The following is a 26,623-nucleotide window of genomic DNA, read 5'->3' on the forward strand; positions in this document are numbered from 1 at the left end:
CAGCGAGATCATAGTGGTACATTGACCAAAAGGCACCCATGGGCCTTTGGTGCAATTCGCCGCCCTTTTGTCTTGCAACTGACATTTGACCGTCAGATTCGAACGAAGTCGCCCTGTTCGCGGCGCAGAAGTAACCTTTCACGCGTCTAGAGCCGATATACACAGACAAGAACCCTTTGAAAAATTCATCTGTGACAAGGCGCAGACGATGCCGCGCTGATGACGCCCTGTAACACCACGATAGCCAAAAGGGGCAAGTCCTTCCTCTCAGGGTAACGGCACGTGACATGCTCATGTAGACAACTAGACAGCCAGAAATATCAAGACACCAATGTCAGGTAAGGAGTTCTGTGTTCGTCCGAGGCGCAGTCCAGCCGCAAGTCGTTCGTGCAACACATTATTCTCGACCCTGCAGTGTAAGTCTTTTGTCCTTCACCCAACGTTATGCGTTCTGGGATGGGCGCAGAGTGGCTGCACCGACGAACTGGGGCCCGGAGCATTGGGAACAATGCCCCAGTTGCCCCAGCTAACACTTTTCCCTTTTGTGGCAAACAGCCTTTGCCTGCACCGTATCTCGTACAGGGAAGAATCAGATAACAAATACATGGCGAGATGGTGTGTACAAATGCGATCATCTGACCTAATCCCCGGGTTTGTAGTAAGCAACGATATCAAATCCTGTTTTTCGGTCCCCTCGTGTTTCGTATTGCTTCCTCGGAAGTGTCCAGAGCCGGGGCACAAGGGGACTCGGCACAGATTATAATTATTATAGCGAGCCAAGGCAGTAATAATTGGGACGGGGCCGAGGAGATGGTTTGGGTCCGCAACTGTTCCTTCTGGGCGCCCACCCATCTCCGCCAAAACGAAATGTGAGGCAGCTGACTGTATAGCATCCCGTTCTCGGATGATCATACCTACACGAAACAGAGGAGTGAATAAGGAGTTCACTCAGTAACCCGTTCAGAAGTGACACGCCGCAACAGCGGGGTGGTGGTACAGCACATTGAGCGCATCACTGAGTTCTCGCCGGGAGTTTGGTCTGGCACAGGGAGATGGCTAAATGTCATCGACTTGCCCAGAGGGTCCAACACGTCTTCAGAGAGGGCGCAGGGCGTGCAGTTCATTTTAAAGGGATCCAGGGTGCATCACGGGAATCTGTCATCAAGCGCGAGGAACGGCAATAAGCCACCATAAGGCCCCATAAGCCCATGGTGTTAAGCCTGGTGAGCGGTGGTCGTTTACCTAACAAAGTCCACCTCTTCGGCCGAAGACGAACCAGTCGACAATCTCCGGATATCGGCTCCAAGCCCGCGGCCTCTTTGGCCATTCCCTTCTCCATGCGGTGAAGGTTGCGACACCCAAGACTTGCCCAAACGGCATTTTGCATCCGACGGACCAATTCAAACGCCTCGTCCTGGCCACCTGGCATTGCGTGAGAAGGCAGCAGCCAATCCCTCAGCCCTGCCACTCTTGGGTTCGCTAGGCGTGAGTCAAAAGGCTTTTCTGATTTGATTGATGGATTATTTCTCGGCTAGATTGGCAATGGCCGCTGACAAGTCCTGCGCCTTGGACTCGCTCTTCTCGTACGCCCGTCCGCGTATCTACGCAGCGCTGCCTTTGCGTCCGTCTCGGGCCCCGGGTTTACTGAATGCACCTTACGAATACGCACTGCTACAGCCCGGTGGAGAAATATGGTTCCCACGGCGATAATTGCCATAGAATGGGCTGTGTGACTCAGGCATCCGTGAAACTATATTCCGTAGCCTGCATAAGTAAGTGATATAATATACAGCTTGCAACATCGTGTTGGTCTAGTGGAAAACTTCTTCCCTCAGAGAACAACGCATTCCCAAAGGGAAAGGAAACAGACTTACGGGTCGTCGGAAAACGTTTTGCCATCAACCAAAGGCCCGAACACGAGCATCAAGATCAAAGACCCCGTGACGACAAGATTAAAAATTCATCCGAGTTTCAGCCTTCACATGTCACAGCGAGGCTCCAACGCCCCATCGACACTATTATTTGGATACAACAAAATCAGAACCCACCGCCTTCTCAGCCCGATTTTTTCTTGACTCAGTATCCACAGCAAAACTTTTCAACTTACACAGGCACACTCATATACCGAGTGTCTCTCTCCTACACCAAAGTAACAAAACAACCCCCCCAAAAACGCCTAAACCCGCTTACAAAGCACAAGATGCCTCTATCAATGATGGAACCACTCAGCAGACCGCCTTCACGTGACCTGACACCAACACGGCGTCTGTCTCGCGAAGAAACATATCACCTGGCCGACACTGCACGCAGAAAGTCGTCGGACAAGCAGGTCCGGGAGGATCTACGACTGAAACTCAGCCATGACCACCTGCTAGAGTTACTTCTCCAAGACATCGCGCGAACAGAGCGAGAACGCCAAACATCACCCACAGACGAGAAGTACCTGATGCCGCAAGAGCGAAAACGGTCATCGTCGTCGTCGGACCACGCGCAGCGGTCGACGGACGCGGAGATGGAACTGGTCGACGACTACGGGTTTCCGCTGGATCTGGAGGATGGGCAGGAAGACCTGGGCGGATTGGCGTTGACGAGGACGGAATCGCGAAGGCCCGTGAGATGAACGCCGCAGGCTATTGGATGAGGCTCAGCACTCTACACCTGTGTCCCATCTCACTGGAGACCTATCACGATATACGACCCTTTGATGTTGACGACTTTCCTACTAGTTTCAATGATACCCCCCACACACAACACGCAGCAAGCGACACACCGGCTGGCGGATGCCACGCACCCCGCCTTTGATGATCGCGCAGATCCCAGGCTCTCCATACGGGCTTGCAAAATGGAAGATGGATCTTCTGAGATTGTCCCCAACAAAAACAAAACGTTGAAGCGGACAAATTACCCTCGAAGAACCCTCATGTCTATGGCAACAAGATCGATGACCGGACGGACGGAAGCCCGGGAATCTAGCCGCAGAACCAGGTGACGAGAAACATAGAGCCGGGACTTTTGCGAGTGAGCCATTGAGGGGGGGCAGCGATCAGTCACAGGCCATTGGATGAGGCTTTAGCACTCTACACCTGTTGTCCTCGCTCCTTCACTCGACCGACACGCGCAAAACCACCTTCTCTACACCGTCCCTTGGTGATTTGATACTCTGGAGATTTTTCTCGCGCGCATACGAAATGTGCACGAGGATGGAGGATGGAGGATGGAGGAGGAAGGATGAAGAATGCAAGGAAAGGAAAGGAAAGGAGGAGGAAATGGGGGAGCAATATCCCCGTAATTGGGCAGGCTGTCGCAGACAGATTGATAGACAGACAAGGACATATTAGGTCCCTAATTGAACAAAGTGGATAGTATCAGGGAACAAATGGACAATACCAATCTCCCATTCCAAGCAAAGACCGAAACCGATTTCCCCTGCTTGTTCCTCGTCCTCCTCGTCTTCATCTTTCCTCGGTGCGTAGACCAAAGGCTCTTTTCGATCCAACTCACCCCGCTCGCCGTATGTACGGCTGCACGGGGCCGGGGAAGATCTCTGGACTCCGTATTACCTAGAGTGCGTACAGGACGCCACAGAGCACAGCGTACAATCATGTACGGAGTACAGACCTGAGTGTCTCCCGTGGTTCATCCCGCGGCGCGCAGGCCGCTGTGAACGCATGGCTGCGCGTTGTAGGGCGTTCTTTTTCTACCTATCGATATATTTCTCTCCTAATCTGTTGGCCTACGCTGTCTCCCTCTCTCTCTCTGTGTGTGTGCGTGTGTGTCTGTGCCGTCTGTCTGTCACGGCAGCAGGGTATTTCCCCATAGCACCACTCACGCAAAGACACGAACAAGAAAATACCTGCCTTGGACGCCGTAGGCGGGCCGCGTGGTATTTTTGGTGCACAAGGCGAGTATTCCGGAAGAGGCAATCGTCCCATTCAGACTCCCACTTCTCGCGCCCAAAAGGGCCCGCGAAGCCTGAAAGTTCTGGAACTTACTACTGGCTAGTTCCGGAGTTGCAAGTCCAAGCATTGGATTTTGGGAACTGGTGGCGGTGGGCATTTGGTGCTGTGGCCGGTGACTCAGAAAGAAAAAAGAAACTAGTGAAAAGAGAAAAAAGTCGTTTCGTCTTTCCCCCCCTCCTCTTCCTCATGAACAAAGACCAAATGCTAGGAAGAACGATGTATGCAGCCACCCGCTGGACCCGCCGATAAGGTTTCGCACAAAAGGTGGATATGGTTAAGAATCTTTTTCCTCGTACCACATCAAATCCGGCCAGCCGGTGGATCTTCCCTCCACCCCTCGGTGCCGAAGCCCGAGCGACGAGGGACGTGGCTGGGTCCATTGGTTGATATTGACAGCGTTGATGATGATGCTGTTGTTGTTGTTGTCATCATTGTTGGGGAAGTCTTTTCCACCATCGTGGTTGAGAGTCGGTGGCGGTCGAATCTGAGATTTTTAGTGGAGCTGTGTACGAGTATGTATATAATGGAGGCGGTGAGGACGGAGAAGTTGAGTTGGGTTGGTGGTGTTGTTGAGAATCTATCACAGCGACTCCCATGTGAAAATACCTGGTGTTCTGTACATCGATATCGCTACGTGAAGACCGATGATGAGGAGTACATAGGATCAAGACGCGGTCAATTCCTTGCGTAGCCAAGCAAACAAGCCCGATCTGATGGAGAACACCGGCTGATCATTGATCCACATCAGGAAGAAGGGAAATCGGCATCCTCATTGGACTTTTAGCCGTCCAGGCTGTCCTACGCATGTATGCTCGGATCAAGCGGCCCATCATTCGAGACGAATAAGCCGCCGAGCTGCTCTCTGTGTCCTTGAACACGGTACAAATGAAATAGAAAAGGCCTTGGTTTGATGGGTACGTCTACGTTTGTGCGCATTTCGAAATCCTTGCCAGGCCAGTTCGAACACGGCAATACAAGCATCCAGGATGTCCTTCACGTGATCGGTCATGACAGCGACAAAGGAATCAGACCTGAAAAAGCAGCCCAGAGAGGCTTGGAGAGTTGTCCGAACATCAAAACGGGTAAACGGGCATGGCAGGAAGAATGCCCTCGTGCAGGGAAGGGGTTCTCCCCGTGCTAATTTCGTGGTCCGATTGCCTCTCTGAACAATCAGTGACCTCTGTACCCAAAATGCACCTGATTGGAGAAGGACCCGATATCTACCAATAGATTTAGTCGTGAGGTTTGAGAGGCGGTGTTGGGGAAAAGGACATGCCCGTCTTGAAGAGACGAAGGAGTGAATGCAGTGCTATAGTTTTTCATGGTAACACATCCTAGACGGCGGTGACGCCCAACCGGGGTACGCAAATTAGAAGTAAACACAGCGAGCCCCCGCAATGAAGACGTGGACCCCATGATAATAATACTGCATTCCGTCGATCGGTTGTTTCTCGGGCAGTGGTCTGAGTCCTCTTGAAACCAGTTGCAGTAATATTGCAATGGTTCAGGTCACAACCAATGGAGCTCTGGTTTGAGGATTTCAATCTCCCTGTGATGCTGGTCTGCCAGTACCCTGCCCCTGAAAATCGGAGCCGCAACAAACCATTTGAAATTGCAGAAAGTCAAGGGTTGCCCGTCGCCCGCTGCTCAAAGAGCCGCTGTTTGGACAGCATGAAATTCAAGGAGATGTTCAGGCTGAAAGCAGATAGATAGATATATATCAATCCCTCAGGGTATGGAGTGGCGCGTGCGAGTGACGTCGGAAAAGCTGCTGTTCTCTCGTTTCAGTCGTGTGTCAACATCATCACAAGGGCACCCAAGCTAAGTAGAAGAAAGCTATGGTATACTTGGCGCACAAAGAGTAACTCCCGAACGAGGACAGAATGGTTGCTATGAAAGCAGTGCGTATGTCTCCAGGCTGAACATGCTACTCGAAGGTGAAAAGGAGAAAGCGACTCCTCCGTGCAGTCTGTGTTGGACAAGTCCAAGTCCTGACAGGTCTTGACAAGTTATCATCGGTTCACCTTCCGCTTTCGAGGATAAACTTCGGCTCTTTGTCGGCATCTCCAGACTGCCCAGACCACCAGATTTTATCCGACAATCCGCGCCGTAACTCAACACTCGCTGCATCCCATTGCAACCTGACCGCCTCAGTCCGAAGCTCAAGATGGCAGGTCACTGTGGACTGTGACTCAGTCTCTGTGTTTATATGGGCGCCTAGAGTAGTCCTGTGCTTCTCGTACTCATGATGCCCACCGATCAACTCGAATATTGTCGCTAGGACCGCTTCCACTCTTTGTCACTTTCGCCTGCGCAGAAGCTCGGAATGGCCTTCATCCGTATGTACCAGGAGTCAGACAAGGATGCAATGATCCATATTGTTCGCCAATCAGAGCCAATGGAATGACCACTTCTAACATGGATGCAGTTTCGTGAGACCGCCGCGCCAGATCTGCGCAGTGCAGGCGACCCGGGTCTGCATTATGCCTCGTTCCTATGGTGTCGTCCCTATCTGATGCTAGCACCGGACAGCTGCTTCGTTCTCGATGATGGTAACGGTCATGCAGTAGGATACCTGCTCGGCGTTCCGGACACCGTCTCGTTTGTGCAAAAGTATAAGGACACATATACTCCGTATCTGCAGTCACAGGGGTTTGAACAGCCGGGGCCTGACGAGCAGACCGGCTGGAATGAAAATCTACCAAACGCACTCAGACAAATCATGTTCAGTCCACACTCGATGCTACATACAGAATATCCTCGACTGATGGAGCAATGGCCAGCGCATATACACATCGATATATTAACCCCATATCAAAAGCAAGGCTGGGGCCGGCGCTTGATTGAGCAGTTTTGCGGTGTGGCTAAGGAGCGAGGTGCAAGAGGTGTCCATCTGCTCATGGCAGCAGCGAACGACGACGCAGGAAGATTTTATCCTCGCGTAGGATTTTCTCGTTTCCCCTATGTGATTGACAACGGGGTCAGTGCTGAGAAAGGCAGAGATTCCGGCACCATCTGGTTCGTGAAGTCGTTGTAAGCAAACCAGAGAGGTCACGGAATACATCCGCCTTCAAGTTCCAGGAAATGGAGCCATTTACCAATGTCAGCAATCACACTCTCGTATCCCATTCATATGCGGGCAGCCCTCAAGACGGAGGAATCTACTATGTAATGATCCCTATGTGGAACGGCAGAAGATCGATAGACTATGCCCGGCGTGGCTGGTCCTGGATTTTTGACCAGATTCGGGACTTCGTAGCGACACGCTTCATGGACGAGCATCCTGAGAAGACATTTCTGAGCCCGCTCTCGACCTGGTGACACCGAGGTATTCTGGGGTAATTTTTCCAAGGGACGTGGACACGGAGTAATCCCCCCGGCCCCCCCCCGCCCCCTTGGCTTATATCAGCGCCTGGGTACATATGCAACGAAGATAAGCGCTAATCATTGCTAGTGGTAACACCCTCACCCCGAAGCCCTCCAAAGAAGAGTACTCGTACACAAACAGTACAGTATATTCCACAATGAAACTATGTAGGTGCCTTATGACTTGTGCATCTGATACTTCTGACGAAGGCCCTAGGTACATACTGTATCTTCCGTCGCTAATCGAGAGAGCTGGATCATCAGCTCTTGTGAACCAAAGTCTGGGGTTGTGTCAGCCTCGTTTTTAGGCCGCCAACTTCCTGTGGACCTGGTACCTGAGCTATAATATTAATCTTGGGGCATTGGGATGGTCTTTTCAAACTGATCTCAGCCCGTGGCCCCAGAGTCGCCAGTATTTATACCATTGATTGATCCCAGGATCTTCCATACCGGTGCTTTTCTGCTGACACTACCTCGTCGAATTCATTTTGGTCAGTCTTCTGCATTCGACCCTGGTATTTCCGCGCCGAAGATCTAATTGTGAATGGGGACCTGGTCTATCTTCCCAATCGAGTTTGTGGTTAGCTCCAGCAACAACCGAGGCTGATTTGATCGTCTCATTCCTGTGCACTCTGACGTTGGGCGACAATTTCACATCGCACAGCATCTTCTGCCTTCGTAAGAGCGTTACGTCTCTGCTATTTGGTGTCAGTCAGTTATGGTCTTTCTCGCAGCGGGGGAAACCCCCGAGATACCCACCAAAGACATCTGCTCGTGGATCTTCGATGAGCCAAAATACGACGTCAACAAACCGGTAAGTATCTTACATCGCTCGGTGAATGGCCAAGAACACTTTGCTCTTTTCACATGACGTTGTTGCTCACGACACGAACCCTTAGATCTTCATCGACGCAACAAATCCAAATCGCTCCATATCGCACCTTCAGGCCCGGAAGATCATTCGTCAATTGATTGGCGGTCTCCGCAAGGCTGGGGTGAAAAGGGGTGACTGTGTCCTCATCCACTCCTTCAACGACATTTACTATCCAATACTCTTTCTAGCTATTGTTGGTGCTGGGGCAGTATTCGCTGGGACGAATCCAGGCTACACACCCCACGAATTGCGGCACCACGTCGACATTACCAAGGCCAGCTTCCTCATCAGTGAGCCGGAATTACTCGATTCTCTACTGCAAGCAGCCAGGGACAAGGGAATCCCCCAGGCAAATGTCCGCATCTTCAACACACAGCCCCACCAGTCCGTGCCGGAAGGATTCACGAGCTGGACAGACCTAATGCAGCATGGCGAAGGCGACTGGGTGCGCTTCGACGATCTCGACACCTGTGCAAACGCGACGGCTGCTCGATTGACGAGCTCTGGAACAACTGGCCTGCCCAAAGCCACAATAACTTCACACCAAAATCTCATTGCCCAGCACGAGCTCTTGTACAGCCCTATGGTGTACCAAAAGAACTACGAACCAATCAATTTGTATCCGACGCCGATGTTCCACGCAGCCATCGCCCCGCGATGTCACACCTCAACGCTGAAGCTCGGCGAGACCGCGTACGTCATGAGGCGGTTCGAGTTGGAGCCATTCCTGGCGAACATAGAGAAGTACAAAGTGACGGAATTCTACGTCGTGTCAGCCATGGCCGTGGCCATCGCCATGTCTCCGCTCCTTAAGAAGTACTCGCTGAAGACGATACGGCACGGCCTTGCGGGCGCGGCGCCCCTGAGCAAGGAGACCCAGGCAGCAATCAAGCCGTATTTGGGCCCAGGCGCCCCATTCGCACAGGTCTACGGCATGACGGAGGTTTCGTGCATTCTCACGCACTTCCGGTGGCCCGAAGACGACCGGACGGGCTCGGTCGGGCGGGCAATCCCCGGCATGGACCTGAAGCTGGTGGACGACGAGGGGAGAGACGTCACGGGCTACGACGTCGTGGGGGAGATGTGCGCCAGGGGCCCGACCGTGATCAAAGGCTACTTCAACAACCCGCCGGCCAACAAGGAGTCTTTCGACGAAGACGGGTTTTACCGCACCGGGGATATGATGTACTGCGACGGCGAGACCAAGCTGTGGTACGTGGTGGACCGGAAGAAGGAGCTGATCAAGGTCCGCGGATTCCAGGTCGCGCCGCCTGAGATCGAGGGCGTCCTGCTGACGCACCCGGCCATCGTCGACGCGGCCGTCATCGGCGTCGCCGCCGCCACCGAACTCGACGGCGAGGCCCCGCGTGCCTACGTGGTGCGCAGACCCGGCACGGCGCCCCAGGATCTGACGGAGAAGCACGTCTACGACTGGGTGGCCCAGCGGCTGGCCAAGTACAAGCGGCTGGAAGGCGGGGTGCGGTTCAGGGACGTGATCCCCAAGAACGCCAGCGGCAAGATTCTGAAACGCATCTTGAGGGACGAGGTGAAGAAGGAAAAGCCCGCTTCGAGACTGTAGACGAAAAACTCGAGCCATGTCACTATGTATGTATGTATGTATGTATGTATGTATGTATGTTGGATTAGGCCTCGAACTGGTTCTAAAATCAAATAGCGTGGCTTGGGCTGAGTGAATGGACAGAGAACGAATGTCGGCAAATGTGGAATGGGGTGTTGTCGAACGAATGAAGTGAACCCGGGTGGTCTGCACAGAGGCGAACAAGTACATAACGCAGGTCACGACTCGAAAATCATTCTGTTTCGGCCGAGGACCGGGAACGATAGATGCTACGGGTTGCTAGCAACAGACAAAATAGTGGTGGTAGATATGTGGACACACACAAATGCAATTAAAAAAAAAACTACTAGGCCAGAGGGGTGGGTGTAGGGTTGACGCCTTTCTTGAACGCCCTCCCCCTTTGCCGCCCTCGTTCCCTTCAGCGAGAATTCCGTGCGCTGCGCCAGCTCGCCTACGTGTCTCCCTGTCGAAAAAAAAAGAAAGAAAAAAAAAAAAAGAAAAAACAAATCTTCCTCGCACTTGGAATCGTGGAGCGTTACCTGTTGGTCTTGGTCTGATACTGTGGTCTTTTTGAGACCCCCGGCTGATCGATTGGATCAGGGGATGTTTCAATAAAAGATTGACAGGGTTCTCGAATCGATGGCATCTGGGTAATTGGAGGAGCTGGGTCCCTTTGTTGATTGATGTCAAGGGGCCATAAAGTCACCTGTGGCTGGGGGGGCGGGCGCTGTGCTGTTTGTTTTGAGGCAGCTTGCCACCTCGAGCATAGCGCCACAGCAGCGCCTTCTTGTGTCACGAGAGCATGGCTGTCGATGCGCCAGACAAGAAGTGGCAGTCGCAAAAGCTTTGGCGCAAGACCTCGTTTCTCAACGCAACAACCTCGTCGTGCAGCGCCGAGACAAGCGAGGTCTGCATCTGCATTTTCTCTTCCTCCTTGCGGCACCGCTGCTGCAGCTGCTCGACAAACGCCTTTTGCCGATTCCGGCATTTGGTCGCGGCTCTGCGGTTCAGCTCCAGCTCTCGAGCGTGCTTTTCCGAGCGTGGAGCAATGCGGCCGGTCGTGCTTTTCTTCCGCCGAGCCGGGGTGTTCCTGGGCCGGTAAGAGTTGTCGTTCAAGTCTGTTGTGGCCAGGGACATGCGCCGGAGGAGTTGCTGGTGGCTCAGCGAAACGGAGCTGGTCGTCGAGTCTCTGGAACTTGTTCTTCTTGACTGAGAAGCTTGACTTGCAGGGGAAGTCGATCTCTCCAGATCGTGAGGATACAGGGCCTGAGGCTGCACGAACTCAGGCAGAGGCCTTTGCATGTCCAGGCCGGGCGAACTGGTGAAGAAGGGATCATTGTCGTCGAAAACAGGCGTCCCTTGGCTGAGTTCTTGATTGTATCGAAAATGCGTGGATAGTGGAAGCTGCCACACGTCCGGCTGGTCGGCCACTGTAGGTGAAGTCGCAAACTCGGTGTCCAAAGTCATAGGGTCTATTGTTGACATGGTTTTAACCTTTAAACAAAGGGGTGGCTATTCAAGCGCACGATCACGAATGATCTCAAAGCTTTCTTTGTATAGCTTGATCCAGCACATGTGTGTGGGGTTGAAGGGGGGGAGATGATGTGGGAGCACGTTGTCACCACTTTCGTCACCATATCCGGCCGAGGATTCCTCACATGCAATGCGGATCAGTGCCTGGCTGTGAGCGTGCACGAACGCAGCAGAGATGGCAGGAAGTTTCTTCCGGGAGGGATGGAGTGGAACGGCGTTGGTTCAGCCGCCAGACATGTCCAATAAAAAGAACCACAAGCGTGGGATATACGAGGTCCGGAGTCACCATTTCCACACACGCCAGGAGAAAACACCCGCGATCGACCATGTTCCTTACCTCGCTGTGTATTTCCAAAGAGGCTGATCTTCCCTGGAGACGTGAAAGCACTGCCTGCCGATCACCCTCGCGCGCTGGAAGTTATCTCCAGGCGAGAGGGTCTGCGACAACCTCCCCGAGTCCGACGGAGTAGTACTACTGTGATTCCTCGTTTCCTTTCGTCTCGGTGTCGATGCTCGGGGTATGACATGGATATTCTACTTGGAGTGAGAATTAGAAGAGTGGATACCCGCCATCGCCGGGATTTCCCAGAAGCCCACCAACTCTCCCATGTCCGGCCCAATGCACAATGCGACAAAGTCCTGTGCGAAAAGGATTGGAAATCGAGAGCGGAATGTGGCAAACAGGCAAGGCGGAAAACACTACGCTTGTTCCTTGCTACTACTACTACTGCTGCTGCTACTACTACTACTGCTGCTGCTACTACTACCACTGCTGCTGCTGCTGCTGCTGCTACTGCTTCTGCCACTGCTCCTGCCCCACTCAGGAGACTTGCCATTTTGCCCCGACGCCCAGATTCCTCCCATTGGCTAGTCATCACGTATGGGATCCACCATGCCTCTCAAAGGGGGGGTGAAGGAGGGGTAATCGACTCCACCCTATGAGGAAGTACCGAGTACTTGTTACGCATAATAGGTCATGCTTCGGGAATGTGACGACTCTACCACTACGGTGCTTACCTCGCAAGGATACAGGTAGGTACGCTAAGGAGCTTGGTTCCTATCGAGACCCTTGTCAGCAGCCTGTCTGACATGGTTCCGGAGACACACGGCGAGGACGGGTACCACGGGTACTTCGGTGCTGCTCTACCCCTACTATCTGTTTTTTTCAATCTCCCCCGCATTTTTTTTTGTTGGCGTCCCAAGGCCTCTCTTTGTTCCAAACTTTTCCTGGTTACGTCATTCCTAACTAGGCCCTCCCCCCCTACCTAGTGCTAATGGACGATAGTGGTTGGGGAGGAAAAGGGAGAGTATCAAGACCCCAACGTAAGAAGTGGTTTCTGCCCTTATCGACCTATCATAGGTAGGACTGTTGGTCACCCGTCAACCCACCGAGCCACGCATGTACAGTTCTGGGGCGCTGCAGATCTACCTACCATTAGTCGAAGAATGGGCTGGTCGCTGCTAGATGAAATGTGCCGCAGCAAATCTTTGCTGCATACGAGACACCCTTGCAGCTGGCCTGTAAGCAACTCCGTCATAGGGCTTCCTCCTTGGGGTTTGTTTATTATATCTTGGTTTCTAGCGCGGCTTGTGTGCCACCGCGTGTCGAGACATTTGGACATTGAGACTGAGCATACGCCCACAACAGCTTGAGCTTCAAAATCCACGGGTACATGTTCTGCTTTCACAAGAGCGACGTGTCTGCAGTTATGAAGGCTCAGAAAATAGCCTCCAAACCGAGTGGCAACACGAGGCCGACGACCAAACCGAGACGAAGAACTTCTCGCGGCAGGACTTCGCGTGCGTAAGTGGCCTCCCTTCTATTTTTCATGCCGAGTCTGTACTGCATTGTTGATGCCTGAACTGTCGAAAAGGTATACTGATGAAGGTGCTTTTATAACCCAGATGTGATCGGTGCAGGATCAAGAAGGCAAAGGTCATCCCACTCAAATCTATGATGAGAGACTGTTTTCGCTAACCCTGCGCAGTGTGATGGAGACCAGCCATGCAGAACTTGCCGGGCCACTGACAGCCCGTGTGTCTTCTCGGCCAGACGAAGAGAGGCGAGACACTAGTGAGAGAGCAATCCGTGGATCGTTCGGGTGAAGACTTGTCCTAACAATGATCCCTTTTCCTAGTTACTATCAAATGCGAGAATTGACCGACATTGCTCTCCAACAACTATACTGGGCTTGTCGAAGAAGAACCGGCTTTCCGGGAGACATCCCAGACGAGTCGAAAGGAGAGGTCTCAACGGATGACATCTTGAAGGGGCTGGGCCTGATGAAGCCCGAGTTCGACGAGCTGAATTTTCCAAAGGAGACAGAACCATTGGTGCACAACACCTACAACGGCGTACGGCAGGTGCCGCAGAGATGGTTCCACGCCATCACTCCGCGGGATGACACCGACGACATGGAGAAGCAGTCCGTCGTGTCGACCGGATCGGCGTCCAGCAGCAGCCCTCAAGCAGCCAACGAACCGGTGCAAACAACCATCACCACCAACACTAACACCAACACCAACACCAATACCCACCTACCCTCAGAATCCGACGTTGTTCGCACACCGCCGTCCGAGGAGATTAACATGAAGGCCCAGTTTGAGCTGGCATCTTCGCTCTCGCCCGCACCTCGATCGGAGCGCGCCAAGAATCGGACGCGCTCTCAGGACGAACCCCTTTTTAACACCCAGGCGCACGTCATGGAACCGCACCTAGACGTCGATGCTTTCGTCGACATGAGTCTCTGCACGTCCCCCACGCTGCAACCACACCCTCCATACTATGGCCAGTCCACCATGTCCTTCAGCATGCCGGAGATGGCTCTGCTGCCGCAATTGCCGCCGGAGCAACAGGCCCAGCAGCCTTCCCGCGATCTCGTATACAACAGCTACCTGTCGACGTGGCCCGGGCTTGTGGTTACCGGTCATCGATCGTCGGCGCCTGGGTGATTACGACCGGTTGCCTCGCCCTAATTCCGTTGTTTCTATTTTTTTCTTCTTCTTTTGCCATTGATGATTTTGGACGAGCGCCTCGGCCATTCTCTACTCCCGCTGAAAGACCAAGGGACTGTGGGATGGTTTATATCGTCGCTCCAAAAGCGTTCATTGAGGGAGGAAATGGCGGTGCCTTGGGGACTATTCCACCTTTCGGGATTGTAGCCACTTACTTTGCCGGCGGCTGTCTCTTATGTTGTGATCCTGATGCCTCACTGTGTGCACTTGTGCGGAGACAGTTCCACGCTGTTGGCTGAAGCGTGTCGACTGGAAGGCATTTTATCTCTATATCCCGTCTGCAATGATCCGTTACCGAGTTTGCACGAGAAGTTGTATTTTGTATGGGGGGGCGACCGTTGACATCCTTCATGAACCGGGGTCAAGGGGGGTACTCAAGGTCAGTCCACTCGAGTCCGGAGCGGAAGCCTCTTGTGGAGGAATAATTAACGAGACCACACTTCCTTCTTCGGTGAAGGAACGCGAGATTTGGAGGCCATGACCTCGCCACGGCCACAACTCCAAGCTCCTCTTCGATTCGAGGCCCCACAAGTCGTTTGCCTTTTGCTAGCGCTAGAAAAAGAAGATTCATCGGGCGAGTTCTGCGGCTAGAACATCCGCCATTTCTTTGGAGCTCGACCTGTCCAGAGGGGTGGAGCAAGCACTTCCGTGATCACTAGCGGATCAACCACCAGATCGCCCAAAGGTCCCAACGAAGATTCGCTCCATTGCGAAATTCAACTGCACGTCTGCTCTGTCCATCCGCAGACATAGAGTGAAGGTCCCTCATAGAGACAAGAATCTTTCGGCAATGGCTCGTCGCGGGAAGGAACATCCCTTGTGCAGCTTCCCTGACCGACGATGTGCTTCAGCTTACCGTTTCGGCAAGTGATCGCCATGTTTTTGGCTCGACTTCTAGTTGAAGCAGTTATGCCCGCTGCAGGTCCACCCTGGCCCTCGAAGCTCTTTCGCTTACACATCCAAAAACGCTCGACGGAACAGGACCTCCAAAGGTCCCTGGTGATCTGTATTCATGATAGCACACTAGGCATATATTTCAGGTTCCCAACGTCGTTTTTCCTCCTATGGATAGAACGTCCAAGCCTGTAAGATCAGAGGTGCCGTGTATGCGTATGAACCCCCGAAAGGTTGGTTGAAGAGGTGGGCAATTCTAGCCCACTCTCGCCTTTTGGCATGTGGATCTGCGAGCCTGTCCATACAGAGCTGATGGGTAGACGGAGAAAGCTACCGTTGGTGCCGGGAACGCATGATAATGCTAGAAGAACCTTGACCTACTGGGAGCTTCCCTCACTGCCGCTTTATACGAAGACGTCGATGCTGCTTGTTTTATTGGCATGATAATTCGCTGGCTGTCTGGTCCGTCCATTTTCTGCCCTGGTTTTCAAACTCGACTTTGGAGTTTTGGAATATTGCCAGCGAGGTGACGGCTAATTGCTTAAGAACGTCTGACACCGAGCGAGGGTCGAACTCCGCCGAAGCGAATTCAACGTCATCTTTCGCTGTGAGCGTTAGGGCAGGTTGCTTTGTTGATGGCAATCAGTAGAAAGGAAAATGGCACCCCTAGTTGCAAAGGCATCGGCGTGTTTTTTCGGAGTGCCTTGTAGCGGCGGTGCTAAAAGGAGCCAAGGCATCGATATCTGTTGAGTAATCCGGTCTGGCCTGGTTGCTTTCGTTCATTGAATTGCGGTACTGCGTATCCTTTCATTTCCTGCGGTCTCATATTTTGTGCTTCTGAAACCGATACCGCATGTCAAAATCTGTGAGGTGAATGGTGGTGAAGGCTTGACGCATCCCCTGGATGCTAAGGCACGAGGATGAGCTGCTCTGTAAGACTTTCAAACCTTCTAGGCCTGCAAACAAGCCCGTTTCAAATTAACACATCAGGTTCCTCGGGTATTACCACCTTTTTGGTGCCGAGAGCTGCGTGCGTGAAAATGATGCGCTTGCCTGTTCGAGCTTCTTCTGCCTTTCGCGCGCAACTATCCCCGTGCGGTCAGTCACTGGCGTCGCATTCGCAATCTGGTCAAAGTCGTCGTAGTCTTCCTCGACCGACCCTGATTCTGCGTCCGAATCAACCAGCTGCTGTGGCTGTTCTGTCGGAGTAAGTGTCATTTTGGTCTTTCTGTTACCGATTTCCTTGTTGTTTGACTGCTGGACATCGTTCTTTGGTGGTTCTGCGGGGAAGCTGTCCGTGAATGGCTTGGAGGCCAGGATTTTTCGGCGGATCTCGGCCATCTCGGCCTCTTCGTCCTCATCTTCCTCATCAGGGGGCAATTCCAATGATACGCCTTGGTGCAGAGGGCCGTGCTCATCATCTGCATTTGAATCCGTGTCTTCACCTTGTTCAGCATCTTCATCGTCGGATTCAAAGACCTCCCTCCTATTCATATTCCCGCCAGCCCAGTCGTCTTCCCCTCCAGCAGCGTCTTTGTTGAGTCGACTGTCTGCATACTCTTTCTCTAGCTTGGCGAGCCATTTTTCTTCGGCCTTCTTGATATCATCTTCATTCTGACATGCGGCGTATCGTTTGAAGAGCTGGGAGTTAATTTCGAGAAACGGCTTACCGTAGGGAAAGTGCTGCAAAATGATCTCGGCCCAGTCGTCGTGACCGCAAATGCAAAAGCATGCGGCAAGGGCTTCGACGCAGTTCAATCTCCACGGCCTCCCATAGTTGACGGGATTGGCGGCGACAAGATAGGGCAGAAGCCGTTCGCATTTCCCTCCTATCCGTGAAAATGGAACTTCCTGTAATCTGACCCATGAACACTCGACCACGGCGGCGCCGTGCTGTTCAAGTAATTCTCGGTCTGCGGGTGATAAGATCTGTTTCGCGTTGGGACTGGATGTTTTGTCAACAGGACGAGAGAGCTCTGGAGCGAGGCCTACTCACGAGATGACTACACCGGGAAATTTCTGACCCACGGCTAACTCTCGCATCATACCAAAATGCATGAGTCTCTTACCACTACAGCGCTTTGAGTCGCAATGACCGAAATCCCAGCATGCTGCTTTGAAAGGCGGGCGTTCAGAAACAGCTTCATCCTCGCCACCTTCTCGCGGCTCTCGGGTTGAGCGAGGCGTATGCCGCGATTTGGTAGAGAACTTTTTGGCCTTGGAAGAGGACCCGTCTTTCTTATGGCGTACCATCGCGATGTCGAAGTAGACAAGCTTGACCCGAATCGAAGCAGTTAAGGAGAGAGTCTTGTTTTATGGTGATGTTGTTGACGACTTCAACGATGGCGACGGCGTTTTTCTCAGAATCTCGATAAGAGAAATGCCAAGCTTCTTTTCTTATCGTCACGTGTGACGCCGAAGTTCTTCCGGATTCTCCAATTCACTGCTCTTAGATTCGCAATCCCCCAAGTCTTCAACGTACTTTGTAAAGGCAATTGCGAATATGGGCTTAGCTGTACTGCCCCCAGAACCTGAAGAGGAGGACGTGCAAATTGATGCATACGATGATGGCGACCAGGACAGCGATGTCTCAGTGCAAGAAGAAGGCAGCCGACAGTCAAAACGTCGCCGACTGTCCTCTTCGTCTCGACAGATAGCCCTGCCCGGAGAGGTCATTACGGATGATACGCAGTGGATGAGGTAGGTGCGCACAGCCCCGGCGCAAACTCGAGGTACATTCTACTGACGCAGGTAATAGGGGACACGGCACCTTCATGCCCGAGCAATCAACCACCATGATCGCGACTCTTGCGGGCCCGCTGAAAAAGACAAACAAATTACTCTCAGTTGCGCCTCTTCGCGCAAGATATACACCCGAAATTGGCGATCTCGTTGTCGGCCGTATAGTGGAAGTCCAGAAGAACCAATGGAAAGTGGACGTCGCGGCGCCCTTGTTGGCGCAATTACCCTTGTCGTCCATAAATCTCCCAGGAGGTGTCCTGAGACGACGCACAACTGCCGATGAACTGCAAATGCGGAACTACTTCCAAGAAGGGGATTTACTTGTTGCGGAAGTTCAACAGCTGAGGAGTAGTGACGGGACGGCGAATCTACATACCCGAAGTCTGAAATACGGCAAGCTTCGAAACGGAATGTTCCTCGCCGTCACTGGTACCGGCGGCGGCGGAGGCGTGGTCCGCAGCCGCAGACAGGTCTTTACTATCAACAGTGGTGCTCAGAGCGGTGGAGACATCAACGTCATCCTCGGAGTGAATGGATACATCTGGCTGAGCAAGCACATGGAACAAGTCGAAGATCAGGGCAGGATGAGCGGCGGCGTCAGCATATCGAATCTCGACGACGTTGTCAGCAGTGCCATCTACTCGAGCCAAAATGACGATATCGGAGAAGGCACCAGACGAGAAATCGCGCGCATCTCCGAGTGTATCAAGATCCTGGCCGAGGATGGAGTGAGAGTCGACGAGGACAACGTCGTCAAGGCTTATGAAGCTGCCGTTGATGCCGAAATGGACGTCATGACGGACCAGGAAGTCGTCGCCACCAGTTTCAGCGACGAAGTCAGGAAGAGGATCCTTGATGCAGCTCTTCACTGATATGATATATGGCAATAACAAAAAAGGTGCAGCGACCGGCAGCACCTATTAATGATCGAGAGATTCAATCTCACAAACGAGGTACACGTCGTCCGTCCTATATATGCGCCTAGATTGAATCCTGATACGTAAGAATACATCTCATTCTGTCCAGTTCCTCCCTCTTTCTCTCTTTCTCTTAGGTAGGGGTTGCGGGATACAATAGATAGAACTAACCGCCCCTGGTGTCCCCACCCATGGCTGCCGCACGAGACGTTGAAAAGGGTTTGTCGCTGTCATTTTATTCATCGAAAGAGAAAATCCAGTCAGTCCCTTTTGATTGGGGTTATATAATGCCATTCACTCCCAGAAAGCGCCGGTGGAAATCAAAATCGAAAAAGTCCAAGAGTTCTGCTTTTTTTTCGTTCGGCTTGCATTTTTTTTGGCCATTGACTACATCATCACTTCATAATTGTAGGCTCCAACACCTGACGAGGACACACCTGGTTTAGTCTTCCCATGGATTCTCTTCCACATCGGCCTCCTTCCCGAGCTCCCTAATGTTGTCGGTTTTCTTCCGGAGCACTCTGGCTGCTTCACGATCGTCCTCGAGAAGTTCAATTGCGGCCTCAACATCTCCTCCAGCGGCCGCCGCATAGACGTTTAAGCGAGCTAATTCATTCGGATCGTCTCTGCCAAAGCCCATGCCTTTCAGAGTCTTGACACACTCATCAACGCTCAGGCTCGAAAAAGGCTCAGGTGGGGAGATCCCCGAGCGAGCGCGAGGACGAGTGAATGAGGGTGAGCAAGGGGAAAGAATCGATAGAGAGCGAGAGATGGTACTGGCGGCTGACATTGGTGGCGGAGCAGGCGCGATCGGGGGTGATGGCCTGAAGGTCGTACTGACTTTTGGTGGCACCCGGATTATTTCTGGCTGAGATCGAACGGGCTGTGGCACGGAGGATATCGATGCAGATCCAGTTGTGTAAGAATGCGTGTTCCTCCCTGCTGTTGAAGGCCACACAGGTTTCTGAGTCGAAGCAGCAGGTTTTGTAGCAACAGGTACTGAACGGTGAAATTTGGTTGAGGGTTGGGACCCAGACCTTTCTAACTGCACAGGAGATGATTTCACATATGGATAGGATGCTACGCTAGAATTTGTGGTTGTGCTGCAATTGTTCTTCACTTGGGTCTCGAGAGGAGGATCATGAGGCTTGTAGCGATCAGTATGGTGAACCGTCCGACTCCTATAGGTCAAAGGGTCAGGCCAGGCTGGGTCTCCCGCGGCACTCCGAAAGCCTAACGTGGAAGCTGACAGGTCTGGCTGCGATCGTTGGGGTCGAGGCTGTAAGGCGGGAATGTGTGCAAGAGGATCAAATGGCCCATTGAGTCTCGCCGCAGGGTTGATGCCGCTGATTGTCTGGGACTTTCTGGGAAAAATTGGTCCGCGAGCGTATGTCGTACCAACGGGACTGCTAGGCCGTTGCGGGAGACCACCGGTAACTGAGTCCCGCCTTCTCTCCGAGAACCTCTGAAGAATATCTTTGGACAGGTTGCCAGGAGCAACCATGGTATTGAGCCCTTTATAACCCGCATAATCACACTTTTGGTCAGGCTTTTGGTCAGGCCAGGCACCAGGCACTGACACTGTGGTGGACTTGGGGACATCCTGAATGGCGGGAGCTTTTGTTTTTCCTGTCAGTTCTGCCTGAAGAGTAGAGACAGGCTCATCTTCATCCTCTACTGTAGGCTTCTTGTAGACGTCTGTCTTCTTGGGAGTTGGCGGAATGAATGGCCAAATTGAACTTGGCCAACGGCTGTAATAGTCCGAGTCGGAATCGACTTGAGACTTCGCACGTGATTGCTCTTCAAATTGGCCAATGCTGGGATAGCGAGATAAGGCCGACGAAGTGCCCAAGCCACATTGACGACTACCAGATGGTCCGGGCTTGCTGTGCAATCCGCTGATGCTTACGGCTTTTCGGAGAGACGGCAAGGGTGGATAACGGGTCAGGGCATCGGAATCAGATCGCTGAGAGTCAATGATGGAGTCGGGCCCGGATTGAAGACGCGATCGCGTCGACAAGAGCGGAAACAGAACCTCCTCCATGGGGGAAGGGCGGAAGGGAGGTGGCTTTTGAGTATTGGTGGAGGGTGCGGATGATACGAGGTTGAATGTCTGACCTTTTGAAGAGGGGCTGTCCCTGTAGAAGGGCTCCGGCACCTCAGACTTCAGCTCCTTGGGAGGATGTTCCGTAGGTGCCGTCTCGATGAAGCTGACTTTCTTTGGAGAAGGCTCAACATCACGCTGCGGGTTGTCTTCTGGGGTGGGCTCTTCGGCCTCAGCGGAGAGGGAGAACGGTTGCAGTCCTTCTGAATTAGGTCGGGTTCCGTTAGCCTGCCCGGTTTCACTGCTTCGATTCTTCTCTAGTTCCTCGTTCAATGTAGCCAATAGTTCGAGACCCAATTCGCCGGCATCTTTCATAATCTTCCTGAACCCGCTCAAGACACACTCGACAGGGCTGGCATCAGCCTCAGCAGTCCTTTCTGCAATCCTTCGCAGTCCCTCAGCTGTGGATTCAAGGAAGTCAGCCAAAGGGCCTAGATGAGGTTCGATACCTGTGAAGAGACTGGTAAGGGTCTTGTCCATCTGACACGGACTCTCGCCTTGACCAGGGAGGGTCGCTTGTGTCGTGGAGCATTTACCAGCATTGCTCTCATCACTCGTGGTAGTGTCCGAGACCTGGGTTGATCGAGGGGAGACGGCGGGACGCTTGTTCAGTTTATCCTGAGTGGTCGGATTGTCGAGAGTAGATCGAGGTTCAGATCTAGGTGGGGATGCCCTAGGTGGACTAGTGTCGTCTTCGCCCGAACATGACGACGACCTGTGTCGTTCTCGCAGTTTCTTGGTCGTATATGCCTCGTGATCTCTCCACACAGCCAAACTTCTGCTGGTGTGCCGGATGTCGAAGATATGTACCAGCATATTTTCCTTGGCCTCTCTTGCAGCTTTCACCGGGGAGGGGACGGCAGGGGTCGAAGGAGAGACAGGTTCCTCCAGACGCTGTTGCAGCTCGAACGAACTTCCGACGGTAATAAGCTCCCCATCATCGAGGTCGATGTACGAAAGGGCGGTATCAGGCTGAGTGCGGATGGTGCTGTCATACTGCGAGGCGGAAATCTGAACGATGCCTGGGGGAGATGTAGGGCCGTTCAGGTCGCGGATGCCAAAGGCCGGGAGATCGAGATCGAGATCAGCCATGACGAAGCGTGGAGGCTAGTTTCGTGGCTATCTCTAGAGGATAGGGAAGGACATAGGAGGTTTGATAGGTTTGATTGTGTGAGAATGAGAGACAGACACAGAGAGAGGTGAGCGTAAAGAGAGAATCAGGCAGCTGGTGCTGCTGGAGGTGCTCGGTGCTCGGTGCGGTTGCTTCCAGGCAGCGACCAAACCAACAAGTTGCACGACAACGAGCAGAGCAAGCCAAGGCCCAGTTACCCCGCGCCAGGCCCGCACTTGAACACGAGGACACGCGCACCCACCAATGGCTACCGAGTACTGTTCCCTTATCCACCCAACATGCTCTGATTGGGTGAATCGCCTAACTAGCCTTCTTACTACTTGTACCGAGTACATAACAAGTACTGTACCTACGTGGAGTGTGCAGAGTGTTTTAGGTAGCGAGGTAGATCTCACCCACCACAGTACTTGACATGGAAACACCAAGTAGAATACTCCACATCCGCTCCGAGATACAACAAACTACAAGAATACGGAGGCAGATGGCAGCGCCGATTAGTGGCGTCTCTGAACAAGACAATTCAGAAGACCAGCTGTGGTTTCGCACATGCTACACACCAGTCTCTCTGCAGTCTTCAGCAGGCCATGCGGATATGTCTCCCGACTCCGTGCGATATAAAAATGGCAATAGGGGGTTCTGTCCACAAATGGTCGCTTGATAAGTGCGCCCTCCCGCACGTTGCCTGTCATTTCACACTCGCTCTAGACAGCTCCTAAGCAACTATGCGAAGTCATGTGCCGTAAGCTCGTAGGGTTGTCCTCGTGTTTCCACCACTGTAATACAGCAGTCATCACGCTATCACTCAGTGCGCTATGGCTGTAATCCTCCCTCCTCAACTATTCATCCGGCTTCAAGTCCAAGATTGTCGCAGCGGCCAAGGCAATGGAAACAGGTCTCGGAAATTGTATTCTTCTAACACTTCTAGTGCAGGATTGATGCAATCGTCATGCTCAGGTTGATGAACTCTTCTCCATTAGCGTACACCGGTGATTGCGTTGACGTAAAGTCGGGAGCTTGCCCATTGAAGAACCACTGATATGTGCGGCAACCAGATATCTAATATTTGACCATGCCCGATACGACCCCAGCCTTGTCCTCGAGCGGAGGGAGCCAGACTCACCGCGCTAGTATGGAGTCTGTACTTGCTATGTCGAAGGCTCAGACAGTGCCGCTCCTTTAGTCGTCTTTCTCCAGTCGAGCTTCAGGAAGCGCACGTGCCATACGTCGTGATCGGAAGTGGAAATCATCCATATCCAGGCGAGCTTCAAGTGACGAAGAAGACCCCTTCTGCTTCCCCTTCACCTCCAGGATGGGAGGAGGTTTGTTTGGTGGAGTGCAAGAAACATCGTGCCCCTTTTCTGGCAAACGGCTCTGTGATCGGCTTGTTGCGACCCGTCACTGTGAGCTCGTTGTTGACTTTCCTGACAATGAGCTGGTTCAGTACCAGTAATCAAGGGCTGCCTTCCTTTCTTGTTTCAGGATCTCGGACCTCGGTGTGACCAACTGATTGTCGCCTATTTCCCAGCCCAAGAGGCTGTATCCAAGCTCTTCTTATGATGGATCACACTACACGTACAGATGGCTTCCCCGACTTCCCGGAAAGCTGTACCTTGCCTCCAGGATCCCATGACACCGGATCAGACGGTGTTGCTCACTACATCAATATGCGGGATGAGTGGCCGTCCAGCCGTGCGCTTGCCAGAAGGTACGGTCGGTATGACGCGCAGGGCTTCTTGGTCGACTTCGAACACACGACCGCATACTTGCAGCCCAGGAAAGCACCTTCGCCTCCTACTACTACTTGCGGCAGCCCATTCGCCTCGTCAAGTCTCACCAGCAACTCTCTTGTCGATCATTCTTCTTCACGCTCCGAGGCACTGATCGCGATTCCCTATGCGTCCACATCCGAATCAGGCTCCCAGTCGCTCGCAATGCCTCAGATCAGGTTCAGCGAGGCATATCGAAAATGGTGGCTGGAACAATATTCCCGACCAAAGCCGCCAGCGACAGTGCAGCTTGCAATGAAAAATTCATCTCGAGCAAATTGGCAAGGCTTCTGGCTCGCTCGAGGCACGCTCAGAGGATGCGATAAGGTGATTGAGCAGCATGGGCCTGGGTATTGGCGGGCAAAGGGGACAATGAAGGATACCGAGCAGCGCGGTGAAGCTGACAGATCTGACGGCTTCTGGAAGCGTGTCGTCGACAAGATGCGAAGGATCAGCAGTGAGGAGAAATGACGCTTGAGGATGATGATTCTTAATCTCCTCCACAGCCCACATCTATGCCATCAAACACTTTGCCGTTTGGTGTCAGCTTTCACCGTTTGCAGAGTCCTTGTCGCCATTGCCATAGTGGCTTGCATGGATCTCGGCCAGATTGAACTTCTTCAATGTCTCATATTCGCTCCCGACAACGCTCATGCCGACTACGTTTCGATACACATCGACAAGGACGAGCTTGTCATATCCTTTCAAGTCTACAGAGTGCTTCCCCTGACCCAAGGAGGCGACCTTGTCAGCAACCAGCCGAATAACACGGTCTCGGTCAATCTTGTTGTTGTTGCGGATAGTCGGACGGATGGCGAACTTGTATGGTTGGTGCTTACACTCGCCATCGCTTCCAGAACTTTGCTTGTCGTCTTCCGGGTCGACGTCGATCAAAAAGTGTTTGGGAAGGACCTGATCACAAAGCGATTGGAGTCCGTCATTCAGGGTCTTCCGAATCAAAGTCACCGGCGTGAGTCTCCTGATGTAGCGACTTCGCGGTCCAGCACCCTCCTTGCTTGAGGCCGAGAGGCATAATTTGCGGACAGTTTCGACGGGATCCAGTCTGGAGTTGCTGGGGAATCGAATAAATGAGACACATGGTATGTCGAGCATAATCAAGGAGAACTTCTGGGACTGCCCATTTTGGGGCCCTCGTTCAGATCTCAGGGAGTCCAACTCGGCATGTATATCGGCTTCGATGTCACCTTCGTCATCCTTATTTCGCTGGATGTCTAGGGCTGCCTCCGGCGGACGACTACTTGAGTCATCATCGAAGACCTGATGTGATTAGTTAGTTGGTGGTCTGTGACGAGACAAGACTGGCACGCACCTCTTCTAACAGATCAGATAGCTCTTGCAAACATCTCCTCTCCTGTCCCTTGTCGGAGGTGACAAAGATTCCGACATCGCCGCTGTGGATTCCGGACGCACTGATGGCGGCGGATCGGTATTTGCTTTTACTTGCGTGGCCTTTGCGAGGTGTTGTGTCTGATGGTGACTGTGTGTGATCTGTTTTGACACTTTTGGGCGGTCTGTTCGTCGACTCCGCAGGATTCATATTCGGGCCGATCCCACAGCATCTATGTGAAAAGCCCTACTCGGGTTCCGCCGAGGGGGGTTTTTTGAGGGAGGGTATTTGATGAGTTTGGTGGAGGGGAGAAACTGTTGGCAGGATGTTGTTCGACAGCGAGATGGGACTTGGCGGTTTGCCAATCCGCACTAATCCTGTTTCGGAAGCCCTGCATATTTCTCGTTTCTCCTTCTGCTCCTCCTCCTTCGAAATTTTCCCTTCTGCTGCTCTGATAACTGTCCTGGACTTGCTTCAATACCAACTGGCTGTCATATTGACCTGGGCTTCACCCCCGCCTCGGCCACTGGTCGTCTCATCATGATACCCGCGTTGAGCTGGACGATGGGGAGATTCGTCAAGTGCCGGCCTCGTGATGGCCTGGTTTAGGCGCCTCCTTGCAGCTGAGGAGGTGGCCTCGGGGACTCTGGGGATGGTGGTACAATCGGATCTCTCCTCATCTGGGCTTCGAGCTCGTCACGATGACTTCTTGATTGGCTCGTTCTCCGACCCTCTTCTGGATAGGCTTGTTGAAGCTCTCTCTCAGGTGCGACTATCTCTGCTTCAACCCCCTGCATAGCAGGATGTGGACAACGGTGTCCCTCTGCATGGTCATGGTGCATACGTGAGCATATTCCAGGTTCAAAAGGCGTAGTCAGATCCAAAGGCGACTCGTTCTTCTTCTGTTTCCTCCTTTGATATTCCCGATTCCTTTCATCCAGCTATACCAATGGCGTCCATTTTTGGTTCAAAGACACGGGCACATGGCACCAAGGTGGTTCCCAATGGTGGACTTGGTGGACTTGTCTGTTCTGAACTCGCGGTTGGGGATCAAATGCACGGGAAAATGGACCCAAAGACTGAGCCCAAACTCCGTCGTCGACCTCCTCCGCTTCGAATATCGAGTAGCTGCGAAGCTGCTGCCATATCATCAGGTCAGGCTCTGGCACCGTTGAGTTCGGGGCTTGGAGGCCTCTTGACTCCCAAGACGCCCACCGACCGCCGTAAACATTTACTGTTAGGAACTGATATCAAGGGAGGTTCTTCACCCTGCAACCCTGCCGTACCCTCCACGCCAGGTTTCGCACTGCCGGAGACGCCAGCCAGCCCAACATCACTGTATTCACTGGCAGCGGCAGAGTTGCCAGGTTCACTTCTTTTAGCGAGCCAAGGTT

General features: G+C 52.8%; 10 protein-coding genes across 10 annotated transcripts; 6 read left to right on the plus strand and 4 right to left on the minus strand.

Moving 5' to 3' along the window:
- Positions 1-1,542: 1,542 nt before the first annotated feature.
- Positions 1,543-2,620, plus strand: A1O5_03398 (uncharacterized protein; the record flags this gene model as incomplete). The annotated part of the gene is made up of 2 exons (XM_007744009.1): positions 1,543-1,621; positions 1,836-2,620. The coding sequence occupies 2 exons, from the start codon at positions 1,543-1,545 to the stop codon at positions 2,618-2,620; spliced, it is 864 nt and encodes a 287-aa protein (XP_007742199.1).
- Positions 2,621-6,381: 3,761 nt separating this feature from the next.
- On the plus strand, positions 6,382-6,996 carry A1O5_03399 (uncharacterized protein; the record flags this gene model as incomplete). The annotated part of the gene is made up of 1 exon (XM_007744010.1): positions 6,382-6,996. The coding sequence occupies one exon, from the start codon at positions 6,382-6,384 to the stop codon at positions 6,994-6,996; it is 615 nt and encodes a 204-aa protein (XP_007742200.1).
- Positions 6,997-8,043: 1,047 nt separating this feature from the next.
- A1O5_03400 (uncharacterized protein) lies at positions 8,044-9,778 on the plus strand (the record flags this gene model as incomplete). Its single annotated transcript, XM_007744011.1, has 2 exons — positions 8,044-8,139; positions 8,225-9,778. 2 exons carry the CDS (start codon positions 8,044-8,046, stop codon positions 9,776-9,778), a joined length of 1,650 nt encoding a protein of 549 aa, XP_007742201.1.
- Positions 9,779-10,570: 792 nt separating this feature from the next.
- A1O5_03401 (uncharacterized protein) lies at positions 10,571-11,263 on the minus strand (the record flags this gene model as incomplete). The annotated part of the gene is made up of 1 exon (XM_007744012.1): positions 10,571-11,263. The coding sequence occupies one exon, from the start codon at positions 11,261-11,263 to the stop codon at positions 10,571-10,573; it is 693 nt and encodes a 230-aa protein (XP_007742202.1).
- A 2,196-nt stretch (positions 11,264-13,459) lies between these two features.
- A1O5_03402 (uncharacterized protein) lies at positions 13,460-14,263 on the plus strand (the record flags this gene model as incomplete). Its single annotated transcript, XM_007744013.1, has 1 exon — positions 13,460-14,263. One exon carries the CDS (start codon positions 13,460-13,462, stop codon positions 14,261-14,263), a length of 804 nt encoding a protein of 267 aa, XP_007742203.1.
- Positions 14,264-16,222: 1,959 nt separating this feature from the next.
- Positions 16,223-17,473, minus strand: A1O5_03403 (pre-rRNA-processing protein TSR3; the record flags this gene model as incomplete). Its single annotated transcript, XM_007744014.1, has 2 exons — positions 16,223-17,165; positions 17,217-17,473. The coding sequence occupies 2 exons, from the start codon at positions 17,471-17,473 to the stop codon at positions 16,223-16,225; spliced, it is 1,200 nt and encodes a 399-aa protein (XP_007742204.1).
- Positions 17,474-17,723: 250 nt separating this feature from the next.
- A1O5_03404 (exosome complex component RRP4) lies at positions 17,724-18,834 on the plus strand (the record flags this gene model as incomplete). The annotated part of the gene is made up of 2 exons (XM_007744015.1): positions 17,724-17,920; positions 17,979-18,834. 2 exons carry the CDS (start codon positions 17,724-17,726, stop codon positions 18,832-18,834), a joined length of 1,053 nt encoding a protein of 350 aa, XP_007742205.1.
- A 487-nt stretch (positions 18,835-19,321) lies between these two features.
- On the minus strand, positions 19,322-22,075 carry A1O5_03405 (uncharacterized protein; the record flags this gene model as incomplete). The annotated part of the gene is made up of 1 exon (XM_007744016.1): positions 19,322-22,075. One exon carries the CDS (start codon positions 22,073-22,075, stop codon positions 19,322-19,324), a length of 2,754 nt encoding a protein of 917 aa, XP_007742206.1.
- Positions 22,076-23,671: 1,596 nt separating this feature from the next.
- On the plus strand, positions 23,672-24,352 carry A1O5_03406 (uncharacterized protein; the record flags this gene model as incomplete). The annotated part of the gene is made up of 1 exon (XM_007744017.1): positions 23,672-24,352. The coding sequence occupies one exon, from the start codon at positions 23,672-23,674 to the stop codon at positions 24,350-24,352; it is 681 nt and encodes a 226-aa protein (XP_007742207.1).
- Positions 24,353-24,424: 72 nt separating this feature from the next.
- On the minus strand, positions 24,425-25,439 carry A1O5_03407 (uncharacterized protein; the record flags this gene model as incomplete). Its single annotated transcript, XM_007744018.1, has 2 exons — positions 24,425-25,159; positions 25,212-25,439. 2 exons carry the CDS (start codon positions 25,437-25,439, stop codon positions 24,425-24,427), a joined length of 963 nt encoding a protein of 320 aa, XP_007742208.1.
- Positions 25,440-26,623: the final 1,184 nt, after the last annotated feature.

The sequence above is a fragment of the Cladophialophora psammophila genome (genome assembly GCF_000585535.1).
Source record: "Cladophialophora psammophila CBS 110553 chromosome Unknown aczJe-supercont1.4, whole genome shotgun sequence".
Lineage (NCBI taxonomy): Eukaryota > Fungi > Ascomycota > Eurotiomycetes > Chaetothyriales > Herpotrichiellaceae > Cladophialophora > Cladophialophora psammophila.